The sequence below is a fragment of the Mugil cephalus genome, chromosome 13 (assembly GCF_022458985.1).
Source record: "Mugil cephalus isolate CIBA_MC_2020 chromosome 13, CIBA_Mcephalus_1.1, whole genome shotgun sequence".
Taxonomy (NCBI): domain Eukaryota; kingdom Metazoa; phylum Chordata; class Actinopteri; order Mugiliformes; family Mugilidae; genus Mugil; species Mugil cephalus.
The window spans coordinates 3,663,864-3,681,736 of NC_061782.1; the positions used below are offsets into that span (position 1 = coordinate 3,663,864).

Genomic DNA, 17,873 nt, shown 5'->3' on the forward strand with positions numbered 1-17,873 from the left:
TGGGCTGCTTTTGGCCCCCACACGAGGAGCGCAAAGCCAAGTGGATAATGAAAGAATACTCAGCTCGCTGCCAGAATAAAAACTCCCGTCTTCTTTCTGTTCTCCCTCATCGCACATATGCACGCAGGCTATACGTTTGGCTGCGTTCATACCGCCACAGCCGAGCCGGTCCAAATCCAGACACTCTTCAGACACACGCAGTCACAAGAATTAGATAAACGTTACAGGATTTATAGCTGTCACTTCAGTTATCAGTTATAATTACTTGAATTTTAAGTGATTTTGAGCAGATTTTGCCCCATGTCCAGTGCTGCTTTTCTACAGTATTTTCTACATTTTTGCATAAAAATGACTCAAAGATTCAGCAGATTTTCACACAAGTCCTGACAGTAGACACTGAGAACGTAATCAAACAAGCGAAAGAGAAATATTATGCTTTTGTATTTGTTTGTTGGAAGAAAAACTGTACCCTTTGTGGCCGTTCAGACAATTGTGGAGCGATGTTTGTTGGTGGACGACTCCTGTGGAGGGGAACAGTCTTCTTAAATCTCCTCCATTTCCTCTCAGTCTGTCTGACTGTGGATTATTTGTGTATTTCTGACATTATTTATAGGTTATTATCCTCATATGTTACTGGTCCAGCCCGCTTGAGTTCAAATTGGACTGTATGGGGCCCCTGTCAAATACATTGTCAAATGAATTTGAAATTCCTCCTGATAGAAAACCAAACGGAGTGAGGTTTGTTTGGCTGTTTAAGGATTTTCATGCATACTGCAGAGATCAGGATGTTATATTTTTACAGATATCTCCAACTCCCAAAGAAAAGAGAAGTAAATAGATTGCTGCATTAGGAGAAACAACTGGAATCTACCTTAAGTTACTTCTGAAATTACGTTCTGGAAAGTTGTCAGATAAGTTTGTGGATGTTGTCGTTTTGTCATAGTTACGGCCGACAGTAACTGTTTCAGTTCCAACAATAAATAACAATAAAACAATAAAAGCTCTTAGCGTTAGCATCTTTTATTCAGCTTCATTTATCACAACTCAAATGAACTAAAACTAACTTAAACTAACTAGAACACTTTTCCAAATTCATACCAGTTCGTATGGATCATTGTTGAGACCAGTTGTCGTTAATCTGATCTGATTATCCAAATTTTTCCTGGTCTCTCTGTATTTACGCCATAGGTCACCTCCTGTTTGAGTTAGTTATTTGATGCTATCATGTTGTCATGTCGGCTGCTTGATTGGGTGAGAGATGGAAAATAAATATTATATATTAAAAATAAGTGCAGCGTATAATCCAGCATTTCTCTGTAACCGGTGGAGGTAGAGCAGAGATGGCCAATGCAAGGAAGGAAGTGGATACCTGATACATACATATTTATATACAGTCTATGCTTCAGATCAATAAGAGGTGTGGTCTACATCCAATAGTAGAGCCGTAGTAGTCATGGTCTTGTTGACAACGGAGCAGAGTGAGAGAGAAAGGGGGAGACAGAGGAAGTGAGGCTGAAGTGGAAATAAAGAGACTGAAAGGATGGAAGAGGAGAGCAAGGGGAGGTCCCACTCCTGCAGCCACCAGGGTTCTCATTACTCCTGAACGCTCCCCGATGACTCTTTAAAGAGGGCTAAAATAAAACACTCAACCACCCCCCCAATATTCTCATCCTCCCCCCCTTCACCCTCTCCATCCTTCTCCTTCTCTCCCTGACACTCTCACCCCCACTTTCCCTTCCATTCCTCCCTCCTCCAGATTGCTTTTGATTAAAGCTACAAAAGCCGAGGAGAAAACAGCTTTACACCAACGCAGCTATATTTATCCTGCCAAACACCCCAGCACCACCAGGGAGAGAGGGAAACGCACACAAACACACATACAGAGAAAGAAAGCAAAGAGAGAGAAAAAAGAAAGAAAAAAAAACACAACAACGCCATCATTATAGCTTCGGTGAAAACATCCAACAATCTGTGATTTTTGTGCGGCCAGACCGACGAGGTGGACGACTGCCAGATCCACGCGGCAGCGCGAGTCTACTTGTCCGCACTTTCACAGGAAGGCGGAGGTGCTATGTAGTCACAGAGGAAATTTTGATAGTTTTTCTTAAAGAATATTGCTGCGGCGTCTTAATTTATCGCCTCAAAAAAAAAAAAAAACTAAAAACGCCACAAAACCAACCTGTTATCAAGGAAACATGAGTAAAAAACAAAGTGAAGTTTTTAAGTTTTAAATTCGAAATCTGTGTTTTTTTTGGTGCAACTCAACTGGAACGCCACTAGGGCTGCAACCTGAATTTATTTTCTTTAACAATCATTTGTAAATAAGCTAAGAATGTCCTCAGTCCTATAAAACAGGATTCATTTTGGTGCTGGAGTTACTGAAGTTTTTCAAAAACTCTCCTCGTTCTTCCGTTAGGTGTCGCGTTATTTTAATCAGAATTTCAAATTAACAAAACACTGAGATGCAGAACCAAACAGCAGATGGCAGCAATGTGCTGAAATTACACTTCTTTTTCCTAAAAAAAAAAAAAAAAAAAATGTTCAGTTTGTTCATTGAATGTTTTGTCATCATGTTATTACGCTACTGGTCCGACACTCCTCAGATCTAATCGTGCTGTACGTGGCCCCTGAACTACGATGAGTAGCTCTAATAGCATGATTTTACTCATTTTCTGGAGCAGTTATTGTGCGTTTCACCCTCGCGTGTTGATCCCGCAGAACAAATGGCCGGTGTTGTGTAGACAGCGAGTGGTGAGCAGTTATTTTATGAGAGACTCACTTAATCCCGTAGTAATCCCTGTATTAGATCACACTCAGATGGTGAAACAAGCACTGGAGAGGAGGAACTGTAGGCAGGCAGAGAACAGCCTGACAGGGAAACACACACACACACACACACACACACACACAAAGTCAGAGCACAGATATAGACAGCTTGTGCATACTTACACAAACGCATACATGCAATCAAACACACATAAGAGCAGCAATGCACACGTACACATGAATGCTTGCTCTTTTCCACACGCACAATCTGCAACAGCAGCATCAGCGTGTCACATGATCACAGTAAGACCACCGCTACCACCCCCCCTTACACACACACACACACACACACACACACACTCCTGAGATGAGTTTGTGAGTGAAGGAGTAAGCAAGAGACAGAGAGAGAATAGCTTCCATCCACAGATGGAAACTAGGACACCAAACCCCTGTGTGTGTTTGTTTTGCGTCCCGCTGCATCCGCTCGAGTCTGTGCGCGTCCGCCCGAGTGTGTGTGTCTGTTCCGTGGCTGTCGAGGAGCAGCGCGGCGCGTCATCACACATGTGTGCACACGGGTGTGTGTGTGTGTGTGTCTGACACTGAATGAATGAACGGAGCCACTGATGAAATGTAGAAGCCTGTTATAGCTGAGCTTGTTTCCTGGAGAGGGGGGGGCGGGTCATGTGCTAACAGGACAGTGTGTGGAAGGAACGAGGCAGCGAGAGGTTCAATTTCCACTCACACACACACACACACACACACACACACACACACACACACACACATATATATATACATCCTTTTAAAATTTGCATTAAACGCAACATATTGTCAGTTTACCCTCGTTAGCCTTCCTGCCACACATAAACACACAGCCACCTGTGAGGTGAGCAACATACCACATTTACCCCAAAGGAGGGGAGGGGAAGGGGGGAGGGGCGGGACCAGGAAGTAGCGTCAACCAATGACAGCTTGACGTATGGCGGGCGGGCGTCGTAACTGAGGGCGTCTATAAATCCTGCGTTAAGGATGAAAGACTGCCACAAAGGAGATTAGTGTCCACAGCAGCTAATGAGGTGCTATATCAGCACGGCTCGCAGCTAAACACACACACACACACACACACACACGTATACAGTACAAACACACACATATATATACAGTACACACACACACACGCCTAGTCCTACAAGCACAAAGCATACACACACACAGATGCATTCACAGACAACACACACATTTACAGTAAATAGTTGGTCAATAAGACGTGAGGACTCACACATGTGTGTGTAAAAGTGTGTTTCCTTTCCCTGATTTAACACATCGATTACAGAGTGTGTGTGTGTGCATGCAAGAGAGCAGGTGTTCACACACTCCTAATAGGATTGTGTTAATATTTTATAGCTTCTCAGCCAGCAACGCGTTTTTTTATTATTATAAATTTTTATTTTTTTATTTTTTTATTTACACCTGGTTTGTACTCTCTCTTCCCTCATGTGCATGTGTCACAGATACACAACTAGACAATTAGCAGCTGCATTACAAAGTGTCTAAAAAAACAAAGCTTCGTATTAATGGGATTTTTCTACAACCCTGTGACCTGAGTTTCTGTCCCTGACTGGCAGCGGCCCCACTGGCTCATGGGTAATGAAGTACACAAGATCTGGTCACGTAAAGATGATAAAACAAACCAGAAATGTAACCGAGCTAATAAAAGCGGGTGGCTACAGCATATACAGCACCCTACAGGGTCTGTGCATTACCCGGGAGTCATGTGCTTCTATGTTCAGTGACATTTAAGAAATGGAGAAAAAAAAAACACTTTGTGTCCGTCTCTCCACAGAGTTAACAACAGAGGCTTGTGTTTGGAGGCAGAAGACTGAAGTGGACTAATCATGAACTCACTACAGAGCAGCATCACGTTATCTGTAGGATTCAGGGAGAAAACAGACTCCAGCATAAAAATACACTGTATTATATAGACTCCGAATAATCCTGACATCACAACATCCTGATATTTATTTGAAAAACTGTGATTGAGTCCCAAACATTATTCCACTCACTATATTCTGTTTTTTTGTATTTAAAAGTCTCATGCACGCCGATCAGTCATAACATTACGACCACCTTGTGCTTCCAGAACAGTTGTGACTCATCAGAGGATGGACATGGGCCTTCTGGGGGTGTCCTGCGGTGTCTGGAAACAGGATGTTGTTAGTGGGGGTTGAGGGGAGGGGCCTCTGTGAATCATCCCACAAATTAGGGTGACCAGGCGTCCTCTTTTTTTTTTTTTTTTTTCCTAGATGTCCTGTTTTTGAGACCTAAAAATGTGTCAAACTCAAACTTTGAAACAGTTTCAAACTTGTTCCGGGATTTTGTTCTACTAGAGCCTCAAACATTTTTACATCGCATTGTGTTGCATTGTGTTGCATTGTGTTTCTCTGTGTGTGTATCCCCCGCTGAAGGATCCCTTCTACAGATACTTGATCAGTTTGGGATCAGGTCAACACCTTGTGCTGTTCTTCATCTTTTTTGAGTTGTTCCTAAAGTGATTTTATGTGTGTGTCTGAATCAGGCTGCATCCTGCTGGGTCATTGCTATGGGGTGGGGGGGGTCTGGTCTGGTCCAGGTGGGTGCTACATGTATAAGTAACATCCACATGAATGAATGCCAGGTTCAAAAGTTTCCCAGCAGAACATTAAATTGTCCCAAAACGGTTGATGTTATTTACTCCTCCTAACGGTGGTCATAATGTTGTGGCTGATCAGTGTATGGTTGCAGACTTTTCATCCAACCAGCTTTTATGTTTTAAGTTTTCAGTACAATGTGGAGCTTTTTAAGCTTTTTCTTACACTCACTAACGTAACATTTAACATAGAATACACAGAACTTAATGACAACTTAAAATAACTTTACAATAGCATTTGTAGAGTTGTAGACCTGTCATAGATTGAAAATATTACTTTACATCTCTTCTATGTCATTAAACCAATAAAAGATACAGCACTTTGCATATGTATGTTCATTCATACATTCGTCTCCCTCTGTGTGCGCTACAGTCTGTGCTCGTTCCGTACGTACAGACAAGATACAGTGAATGTCTACTTGTTGTGTGTGTGTGTGTGTGTGTGTGTGTGTGTGTGTGTGTGTGTGTGTGTGTGCTGATAAGGGTGTGTGTACAGCAACAAGCAGGAGAGAGATGGCCCCCTTAAGACCAGTCAATGAGAGACGGACGTGGAGACGGACGCAGCTAGCGAGACTGGAGATCAATAGTAATCATGAGGCGCTGTGGCGTTAACAGCAGATGACACATCGCTCGGGCTTTTCCGCCGCGCCGCACCCCGACACAAAGCGGCACAAAGTCATAATTCCTCTCAGGCTCAGATCGATGGATATACATTTACACAAGTATCAGGGACGCAGGTTTTTATTTATTATTTATTTATTTATTTTTAGCTATTTTGCTTTCATTTGTTCGTCCATTCATCTTGTGGTGTGCAACATCTTATAACACTGCAATAATTCAAACAAATACTGACCTCAGAAAGGCCGCCCCCACCGCAAAGGCTGATACACAACTCTTAAATTAACGGTAAACGGACACAAGTGATGGACGAGCATCCTCTGTCGTCAATTACTAATCTGTGGAGGTGCGTGGAGGAGGCAGCGACAGAAGCTAAATCTGATCCTACAGGCTGCTGACAGACAGGAGGTCATGGTTGTATGTGCTCACTTGTACCGAACAAGTGATTTAATGCAACTATACAACGATCTGTGAAACACAAACTGTTCATTTTTTCTATCTGACGAGACTGTGATGGCTGACTCCAATCTAATATCTATGTGGTATGTCACGTTCACGTCATGTGGGATGGGGGGTAAAGACAGGAAAGTGAAAGCTGAACAAAAACTCACCTTTCTGTATCAGATAACTCCAGATTATTGCAGATTATTATAATTCCTATGTATATAATATATATTTACCTCTCTCTCTATTTCTTGTGCATTTGTTCATATGGATATTTTATAAATTCTTTACTTATAGTATTTTGTTTTACAAGATTTTTTACTTATGGTTTATTTTATTTTATCTTTGTTTTTGCTTGAGAGTGTGATTTTTATATGCACCTGAGCTACTGTGATCAAGTAGTTTCCATTGTGGACTGATGTGTAATGAAGTAACGAGAAGATAGACTTCTATATTAAATACCAGTATCCTCTCAAGCAGGAAAAGTTTGGTCTAAAACAGAGTTTATAGAAGCAACATTATGCCGCTGGTTAAAAGCATCGCTGGTCTAAAAGCAGTAACCTACCTGTACTGAGTCTGAATTATGGGAACGTAAAAGCACAAACCCCCTGGAAATACAGCCCTGGACATTACAACTAGAGACACACAAAGCTTTTCTCTGGTCTCTCACGAGAAGAAGAATCGAGACTTTAAAAATGGCCCTTTCTGTGAGAAACACCTGGCTCCAGAGTTCGGCCATCGCTACAGATAACGAGCTCTGAATATCATTAGCGCAACACGCTAGGTAGCGAGCGGCACACATACCACACACCGTGCCCATTAAAACTTTATTTATCTTTGTCGCCGTCCATCTACCTTCAAAGACGTCCTTTGAAAAGCAGCTCCCTCGTCACACGACGGTACACAGTGAATACATAAGGCAGATAGCTATTAGGCTTCAGTTTCATATTTTGGTCCTATGTGGCAGCTGAAGTGAATTAAATCTGAAAAACTCTCAAAACATTTACCTTAAGTAGCATTAAACCTTTAGTCTTTCGTTTTCTTATAAGGGAGTTTTTAAACTCTTTTTTTAAACTCTATTTTTCTATGAGTTTATGACTGAGTGTCGCTGTCCGTGGTACTGAAACCTGAAAACACCATTTAATTCATGTTAAATTGACACTTTTGGCTGGTTGTATAAAATTAAATCCTCTGCATATCCACATGAGGATATGACACGATATCAAATTAGTATTATTCCTTTACTTTATGAATTAAACAATAATAATAATAATAATGAGACATTTCTACAAATGTTGTAAAAATGTAAAGTTATTTAAGTTGTCATTTAAGTTCTTTGTATTCTATGTTAAATGTTACGTTAGTGAGTGTAAGAAAAGGCTTAAAAAGCTCCATATTGTACTGAAAACTTAAAACATAAAAGCTGATTGGATGAACAGTCTGCAACCATACACTGATCAGCCACAACATTATGACCACTGACAGGAGGAGTAAATGACACTGAGCATCTTGGGACAATTAATTGTTCTGCTGGGAAACTTTTGGACCTGACATTCATTTGTGTGGATTTTACTTAGACATGTAGCACCCACCTAGACCAGACCAGACCCCCCCACCCCATAGCAATGACCCAGCATGATGCAGCCTGGCGCAGACACACACACAAAAAAATTCTTTAGGATGAACTCAAAAGAACATGAAGAACAGCACAAGGTGTTGACCTGGTCTCCAAATTCACTTGATCACAAACTGATCAAGTGTCTGTGGGATGATCCACAGAGGCCCCTCCCCTTAACCGATAGCAGACCCCCACTAAGAACATTTAAGAACACATCAGACACCACAGAACAACCTCAGAATGTCCATTCTTTGATGAGTCACAACTGTTTTCGAGGCACAAAGGAGACCTGCACAATATGAGGAAGGTAGAAATGTTATACTTGAGACCAGCAATGCACAGTTAAACTTAAACTATGATTGGAGCGAATTCTAACATTAATATTGCAGTAGACCGGTATTGGGACAAGCTAACCATTACTCTATCCACAGCAAGTCTTATTCCTCCAAGTAAAAAAATCACTTATTGAGTTATCAAGTGATCAACTAATTTGTCATAATCTTCTACCACCATATCGGCTTTCTTTTGATTCAGGGTCAACATCTCAAATGTCCCACGTCTCATCAATAACATCTAGGGGTTAAACAATACACTAGCGTGCTACACATTCCCAAGAAGTGTCCTTAAAGACTCAGTCTAAACACACAGTGTTAAAGCGTATATCATGCAGGACTAAGACAGCTCTTGCCAACTCTTTCATTTTAACTTTCAGTGTTTAATTTAAGTGGAAAAAGTCAGCAGAGTAACTTTGGACTTTTGGAAGAGCATGCCAGCAAAGATTAATCAATCCCCAACTAATTAAATGAATGCATGTCAAACAGTATTTCTGGCCCGGTCTGCTGTCCAGCTATACAGCCAGCGATTGTTGTACAGAGCTTCAGCGAAGGAGCGAGACGAGTATGTACAGCACACCGAAGCGCTCTTGAAACAGCCGTGGCGGTCAAGCGCAGCCAACGATCATCAAAGTGTCGGGTTGGCGGCCGCCCTGGGGGAAGACGGCCAAGGCCTGGGCAGGTTCGAAACCTGACACAGCTACACCAGCAGAGGAAGGAGTAAAGGCATGTCCACCGGGTACACATCTTCAGCAGCACCATGGATGATGCTGCTTAAGCCTTGTTATAGTCGGCCAGGTGACTATGACTGGGAGCAGGGTGATACAACAAACCAGAACCAAACAAAACGTAAACTATACAAATAAAATAAACTCATCAGAGTCCAGATGTACTGTATTCTTTTCCTCCCTCCCTTCCTTCCTTCTTTTTTTTAGTTCACAACTTCCTGTTGCACCCTGAGAAGACTACACTGACGACAACTCAGTGTGATTTCATTGGTATTTCCTTGTCCCAGAGCTAACCAGTTCTCTTATCACTAACATTTCATGACACTGTTAACTCTGCAGGTGGCTAATAAACCTGGATCTTGACGCTTGTTGCCACCGACCAGTGGATTCGAACCAATAATAATAATAAAAATAACAGACACACACACAGATCATGGATACATTCACAGAAACAGAAATACAATATGTTTAAATCCCTTAAGATGCATCATCTTAAAGGTTGCAGGCAGAGCTACAGTATGTAGTGAAGAGAAAAATAAAAAATCACAGCACTCACCACTTTGTCCTCCTGCAGCCCAGTCAGCCATCCATGTAAAATGAAAAGAAAAACAGAGAGAATGTGAACAAAAATGATATCTGGGAGCGTGGCCATGACCCTACAGCCCTGCCTGGGACAAATACAGCGAAGCACAGATAATGCACTGTCCACTAACAGGAAATGTATTTATGATCGTAGGATTAGGACTTAGGATGTATAACGCATTTAGGAAACATCTAGGAAACTATTTCCCTGTAAATCCTTAAAAATGATGGTATCAAGGGATGCTCTAACAATAACTATTATTCACACACATGCAACAGGTAACTTGGCAGAAAAAGAAATTGCCGGTGTTGTTTGAACTCATGTTTATTAATTTTCTTAGATGACGAGATTAATCCAACTCTCATGAGTTCGTCATGGAGCTTGATCACTGCTGGTGATTAACTTATCCCAACACTAAAAACGAAACTTCTCCGAAACATTGATACTCGAACATTCATCAACATTATATTATATTTGTCCCAAGTCCCATCCACTGATGAGGAGGGGGTGGAGCTTATGATCAACACTGCAGCCAGACACCAGGGGGAGCTCTACTTGCTTCGGCTTCACTTCAACTGTGTGGCCCATCTCTATACAGTCTACAGTCGATACTCGTTCATCCGTTGAACGTGAGGAGACGCTTCCAGCAGAAATATGGATCAGGCTGCGCTTCACTCGGTAAGAGGTGTCCTGCAGCTGTTTTCTGTGTAATTCTCTGAATGCTGTAAAGCCACTGACTGCAGGCAAGAAACAAGAGAAGGACCTCCAAAAAAGTCTCAACAAACTTTTTGAAAGAATGGAATAAAGCACCTGGTAACTTTATTACAATAACTACTCTATAGTTTCAAATGTCACATGTCCAGACTCTACATATCCAAATGGAATATACCATTTGTTTTTTAAAAAAAGGACTTTTGAGCAATAATTAAAGCATCATATTACATTATGGAGGGTATGGACTAGTGGCTAAAGTGTCTTTTACATCGAGCTGCTCTCCCGATGCCTCACACGACCACCAACTGCTTCAAATAGACGTGTTAAATGCATAAAAGCAATTCTCCGAATGTGCACAGAAACTTGGCCGATGAAGCTGATTTACATTTACATTAGAAACGATTAGAAGATTCGTAGCTTACAGGTGCTAAATCCACCCTTCAAAAAAAACCTTCTGGCACCTTCCCCAACCCACCACCCAGGACCCCCGCAGCTCAACTCTCCCCACGTCAGCCTCCAACTAATTAGGATGTACTTTGCTCTGTGTGTGTGTGTGTGTGTTTGCGCATGTGTGAGGTCATTAAATGCCACACCGGCAATGTGGGAGGGGAAGGGGAGGAAGATGGGACGTCACTTATTTCAGAAGAAGATTCGCCTTGTGCACACACACACACACACACACACACACGCGCCCCGCTGGGTGCGTATAGGGCACCTCCGGACCCCTGGGAGACTGAGACAGAGTGGGAGACCACCCCCTCTGTCCACAGCTGAGTCTAATGCCCAATTAACCTTTACCAGCCCTCGCCTGGGTCACACACATGGGCGGAGGCGCGCACAAACACACAGCTACACACTCACAGCACACTGTACGGACACAAATACGTGCCACGGCTCATCACCTCCACCTGAGTTCCGACACCTGAGACCTGATGTGACGTACAGTATATGGCCCCGTGAGCAGCTGCATGTGATACGAGCGCGCAGAGTTCAGGCCCGGGTTCAATAATGAGCGTGACTCCCTCTGAGTCTGGAGACAGAATTCATCTCTGCATGCACACACTGGGAGTCCAATAAAAATAATGTGCACAGATTCATCCATCAGATAATAAAGAGAGATGAAAGAGCGAGTTTATTATCCCGTCAGTTTGGAAATATGGAATTAAAAGGAAACAAAACATTGAATGAGATACCAAATATTTCCACTTTTATTTATTCCTTCATTTTATTTCTGTATTCTGTGAAAACCTCCACTCAAAGCCGAGTGGACGGGCTATTAATTCACCATTTACATGTACAGTAAAAGTATAAATATAACTCCAGAAAAGTATAGAAGTAACATGCTGATTTGAAGAAGTAAAATTAATATATGATTTATTTACATAATTTATTTTCCTGTTTTCATTTCAACTTGCACTGTTAATTTTTTTTTATATTTGTTTTTCGCTAATGACAAAAAGAGCCTAAAAACGTTAAAAGAACAATTATATTATTTGAAATATAGCCTATAATGTCATTTTAAAAACATTTCTTGGATTTATTTTTTTTATTATTTGCCAAATATCTGTGTATAAACATATTTCTTTCAAACCCCTCAGTAATGTCTCATCCTTTCTCTTTAATTGACAAAAGCCTAAATGGTCTTTTAACGGTCTTTTTAAAAACGTGTAGTCGTAGAGCTGCTGAAATGTGCTGCCCTACACCATGTTTCCACCTCACCTGTGTCGTTGAGGGCAGATTTAATTTGCTGCGAGTTACCTGACAAATAGTACGATATGGTTTTGTTATGTAAAAAGAATAACCTTCATGCATCGCAGCGGGAGGCACGGAATACAAATGAGAGCAGAGAGCACTCAGAGAGTGTTTCCTGACCGTGTTGGACCGCAGGGAGACTCGTCCCCCGCAGCGGGCGCAGAACTTGGTCTGGCAGTACGAGCACAGATTCCCGCAGCCGTCCGCAAACTTGGTCTTGTGGCAGATTCCGCAGGTCGGGGCATCGTCCCGGTGAACGGCCGAGCCCGCAGCCGCCGTGGCCTGCCGGATCACCGTCTCCCTGTAGCTGGACAGCTGCTGCTGGATGCCTCTGGAAACGAAAAAAGGAAATAAAGGGAAAACGCATCAAGACCTTTTTCTTTTTTCTTTAATATCAGGGTTCCTACACATTGGAAATTTCAAAATTCAGTACTTTTTACAGACCCTAATTTCCAGACTTCACGGTAAAAAAAAATTAAAATAAATCTAATTCATGGCATTTGAGTAAATAGTTGTGCATCATGTAAATAAGTTATGGAATTAATCATTTGCGTTCATTAATTTTCATTAATTTCATTAATTTTATGTTTTAGGAAATTGAAATTTATTAAATCAAATTCCATACTATTCCATATTTTCCATACTTGTGTAGGTATGCTGCAAAATAGTGTGTGGGAATAAAAGACTAAAGTTGCACAAATGCCTTATCCACCTTATTTCTAGCCCCCATCAGCCCTTGTGTGAATAACGTACGCGTCTTCCATTATGAATCAGAACTGGCGTTTGTTTACATGTTAACTGTTATATGATAAATCCACTTTCTTTGTGAAAACACCAGCAGTCACAGCTCAAACGTGACAACATTACAATGCCACTGCCAACTAATATAGAGGGATGAGAGGATGACGAGAAAAAGTGGCCAAAGACGACATACAGTATCATTTTTAGCTACTTTTTTTTTTTTAACTCTATCGCTTCAGACAGTGAAACAGTGAACAGTCTTAGAAGCTCTGAGGTGTATCAGTATCTACATAAAGCAATAAGGTCAAGTTTATTATTCAGATTAAAATACTGCATTAACATTTTGTTACGTCTGTGATGAAGTTATGGCATTTTTAGGTTAATACTGCAGCAGTCTGATCAGAAAAAGGTAACACTACATGTTGTTGCTGCCAACTCACCCGTCAATCCTGAACATATTATGCATTTGACAGAATGTTTCACGTTAAATCCAGTAGTGCAAAATAATAACACAAATAAAGCAACAAGTCCTTTTGGCCTCCTTATCTTTGCAGACACATCCATTGCAGTATAATTCAAAGTCCTTTTAAAACAATGAACAACTGTTAAGAAATTAAAACATTCAAATAAACTGCTGTGAGAAACAACAGTGGCTCCCTGCTACTTCCTGTGTCTCACTGGAAGAAACACCCACAATTGCTGCTACATCAGTGCCCCAGGAATGAGGTGGAAGGTAAAAAAAATAATGCGTTCATTTCAAAATGCGTATTAATATGCATTCATCAGTACTCTAATGTGTTCTAATTCAAAGTACTCGTCTGGCCCAATGCAGACTATATGCCAGGATGAGCTCTTGCCCTCCCAGTTTATCGAGGACACATCAGGAGGTAACTCGTGCAGACTTGGTGCAGCCAGATATCCCAGAATGCATTTTGCAAGGGCATCATGAGGCAGAAGCATGCCGGTGTACCAGTTCCAGGCCGACTGTAATAACTCGGAGTCAGACTTCCAAGCACTTGGTGCTGAGGCGCTGCTCCCTCCGCATGGTTCCCACGTCAGAGTTCAGACAAAACAAAACAGCTGCAGCTTTAACAGCTTTAACCTTATTTTTCATGCTACGATCATTGAGCTGTGTAAAGGCAAACACATTTACATTTGTTACTTTTAATGCTGTTTAATATGTCTGAGTCCTGAGCAGAGTGCACTCAGTCCATGCTGAGCTATACTGTACGTACTGCATGTTACCTGTCTCACTCCACGTCCCATACTTTTAGCACTGCTTTGAGCTAGATGCTAATTAGTGTCTTAGCATCTCAGCCTTTACTGATTAGCATAAAACAGCGCGACTGTCCCCTGCTGAGTTAAAACACTTATTTTTACGTCTGCAAGACAAAGTGATCAAAGATAGATAGGACTACAGCTTATCTAACGCTACGTCTGCCTGGTTCTACAGCTTTAGGTGCACAAGATGCTTTGGACGTATGCAAAATATTCATTAAAGCTCCAAAATTCTAATTATATGAATGTTAAGATGGAGCAGCATGATCACCAACGAGATATTACGTTTTATTTAGAGGAACAATCCAAAGTTAACCCCGTAGAGACAGTTAATGAACATTCAGAGGAACCCTAAGGTCGTCCTCTGGAGACGCTGCAAGTCTGTTACGAAAAACTGTGCTTACATATCTGGTGCATACAGATATTTTACTTGCTAAGTAAAACAATAAATGCACTATGTATACGGTCAATGATCCATCCATCAGGTGTTGGAGTGTATCATGCAATTCCAAAAACATTACCACTGCAAAAAAAAAAAAAAAAAAGTAAGCGAACCACCAGATTTACTGGGATTTATTCTCTGGCCACCACACACATTTCATGACAGGCCAGCCTGCAGTTACTGGGTCAATCGAGAGTGGAACAAAAAAGCGGCGGACCAGCTGATCAACACTGTCATGCCTATAAACAGTGTGGCCGCAGCTCCTAAAATATAACACGATGAGCATTTGGCCTTACTTTGATTACTTGATCCAATTAGTTTCCGTGGTAGTTCCCCAGACTGGGACCCGCTACAAATCACACAAGTTAAAGGCTGATAAGACACGATAAAAGTGAGAAGAGCGGTTGTTTTATTGGATAAATAATAAATAAAAGGGGAGGAGAAGGGAAGCGAAACCAGAAAGCAAAGCAGACAATCGTTGCATTAAGTCCAGTCGATACCACTGCTCTCTCTGCTGCTTGTGTGTTTTGCTGCAATCAACTTCTTTTTTTTTTTCCTTTATAGTTTGAGGCTGCTTCGTCGACACGAGAAACTCTTCAAATCGATACGAGAAGGAGAGGGGAAGAGTATTGGTTTTATCTAAGGCGTTACAGTATGCTGATTAATTGGATTTCACACCGTGCAGATTGAGGAGGGAGCAGATAGAGGGTAAAAACAGAGAGTCACGACAGGAGAGGACGTTTTTATTTCCAGTCGAGCAGATTAAAGCAAGCACCGGTTTACGGAGTCTGAAGATCAGTCAAGACGTATTATAATGTATATAAAGCAGGGATGGCCTGATCGGTATCGAGGCCAATCCAGGCATTTTTAAAATAATTGGATATTGGTATCAAGCTTCAGCCAAGACTGATCTTTAGCAGTTATTCTTTTAGTTCTGCCGTAAATCAAAAGACGACTACTTTTTCATTTGTTTTAGTGGCTGTCAAAGTCAAAGTCATCTCATCTTCTACTTCCATGCACTACCACTATACTACCAGTTCATGCAACCTGCACCCAGAAAGGCTGGACTAGAGCCCGGACCTTCCACCACGTCACTGAGCCGCCCTAAATATTAAATAAAAAGTAGGAGAAGAGGAGAGTTTGCTGGTGAAAGATCTTCCAGAGAGGGTTAGGGAGTTTATGGCAGCGTTGGATGATGAGGACATTTCTGGAGTACGAGCTCCCCACTCCACATTACATTAACTTAGACAGAAAGATTTATTGGACTGAATCCAGTCGACTCTGGGAGAAGACAAGGAAAGACTTTAGGAATCTGCAGAGGAGGAACTTTAGGACAGTTAAGATCGGTTTGCGGCGTGGATCGGCCGATACTGAATATTAAAATATACTGTAAAGTGCAGAACAGAGAAGGAGGAGAAGACAGAAAGAGTGTTATAACAAAGAAACAGATGCAGAATAAAAGAAGAGAATGAAAGAGGAAATGAGAAAAAGGACAAGAAACAGGCAAAAGAGAGAGGAAGGAAAAACACCTGCTGGACTGTAGTGATGTTTGATATCACCAATTTCCTTTTCTGTTCCGATTCTGAGTAAAATTGAGGCTGGTATCGGCGGTAATGATCCGATGCCGATACTTTGTGTAAATACACCCTAATGTGTCTGGTAAACCTAAAAAAAGTAGTGTATTTCAAATCATAGCTTCATAAAGAATACAAGACATCAGAGTCATTTATTCATTTATTTTAAACTCTGAAGTATATTGAGGTAGTGGCCTCATTTACTATATAGCAACAACAGAAAAACCACAACCTACATTACCTCCAACGACTGAACTATTGAAAGTATCAGTATTTTGATTTGAGAATTAATTTAAGAGCGTAAAGACCTGGTATCAGAAGTATCGATATTTCAGTATCGAGCCGCACATCGCTACTGGACTGAAACTAGAGGTGGGCGATATGGCAAAGATATCATATCAGGATTTTTTTTTTTTAAATAAAATCACGATTTCGATTTTATCACGATCTTAAATTGAAAAAAAAAAACAAACAAACAAAAAAAAAACAGACACCTTAGTCCAAAGACACTTTCTTAACCGATTTTAATTTAAATAGTCGCAGTTTTTTCAAGTTTAAGAGACGTGGCAACTACTTCAAGCAGGCATTTGAGCCCCTCGTTTTCTACCGTCTTGAACGGTAACATATCTTTTGCAAGATAAAAGGTAACTGCTCCTGTTACCTCTTTCCATCGCTTGCTTGGCTTGTCATACGGAGTGTCTTTGTTAAATGCCGCCTCCGGGCTCTGAGCATATTGTTTGGGATGTTTCCTCTTCAAATGATTGAGCAGGTTCGCGTTGTTGCCACCTGACGTGCGAACCTGTTGTGTGCAAATTTTGCACAGAACATTTGCCTGCGCTTCATCAGTTGAGGAAAATCCAAACATATTCCATATAACTTTGACTTTCAGTCATGACTCTCCATGCGGCTACCGCTACACACATAAACAAGGAGTCACTGCCCGTAATTCGCTATGATTGGTCGTTCGGGTTGACGACGTAATACGTCTGGTGCGTCGGTGCATCAGCATAGAACTGCAATTTATAGAATGTGCCCCAGACGATCCCACGATCTCTGCAGTTTGACAGATCGTCTTGTAATCGTTCACGATTTAATATCGTCATATCGCCCACCCATAACTGAAACTCAACCGTCATTTGACCTCAAAATGCTTCGGTGCAGTACCCCTGCACGCCACCAGTGCAGCTTATCAACAGAGTAGAGGCCTCAGGTTCACACAGACACAGAAGAGGCAAGAGGTTCAGAAATCCACAGCCACACAGAACAACAGTTTAACTCATGCACACTCTGAGGGAAAGCAGTGGAACAGATCTCGTAGGGGTGGAATGCACTGTAAGGCGTTCTCTTTCATCATCACATCCTGTGCTGGCGTAATCATTCGGTGACATGTCTTTAAGCTTTGGCAGGACAGGTGCTCACAAGAGGGAAAGAGAAACCAGACTGAGAGGCTTTTTACAGTCAGTCGTACAGTCATTCACACAAGCTAGCAACTCGGTGTGTTTGTGGCACCAGGATGGAACCACTAACCCTCTGGTTCCTACTGAGCCACAGCCCAATGATCCGACAGGCAACGACACACATCAGTTAGGATGGCAGA

General features: G+C 41.7%; 1 protein-coding gene across 1 annotated transcript in view; it reads right to left on the minus strand.

Annotated features, from left to right (window-relative positions):
• The window catches only part of LOC125018738 (regulating synaptic membrane exocytosis protein 1-like), a 93,839-nt gene that overhangs the window by 50,767 nt on the left and 25,199 nt on the right, over positions 1–17,873 (minus strand). The window contains 2 exon segments of the mRNA XM_047602946.1: positions 9,749–9,760; positions 12,362–12,572. Of these exon segments, the coding sequence (XP_047458902.1) occupies positions 9,749–9,760; positions 12,362–12,572 (223 nt within the window).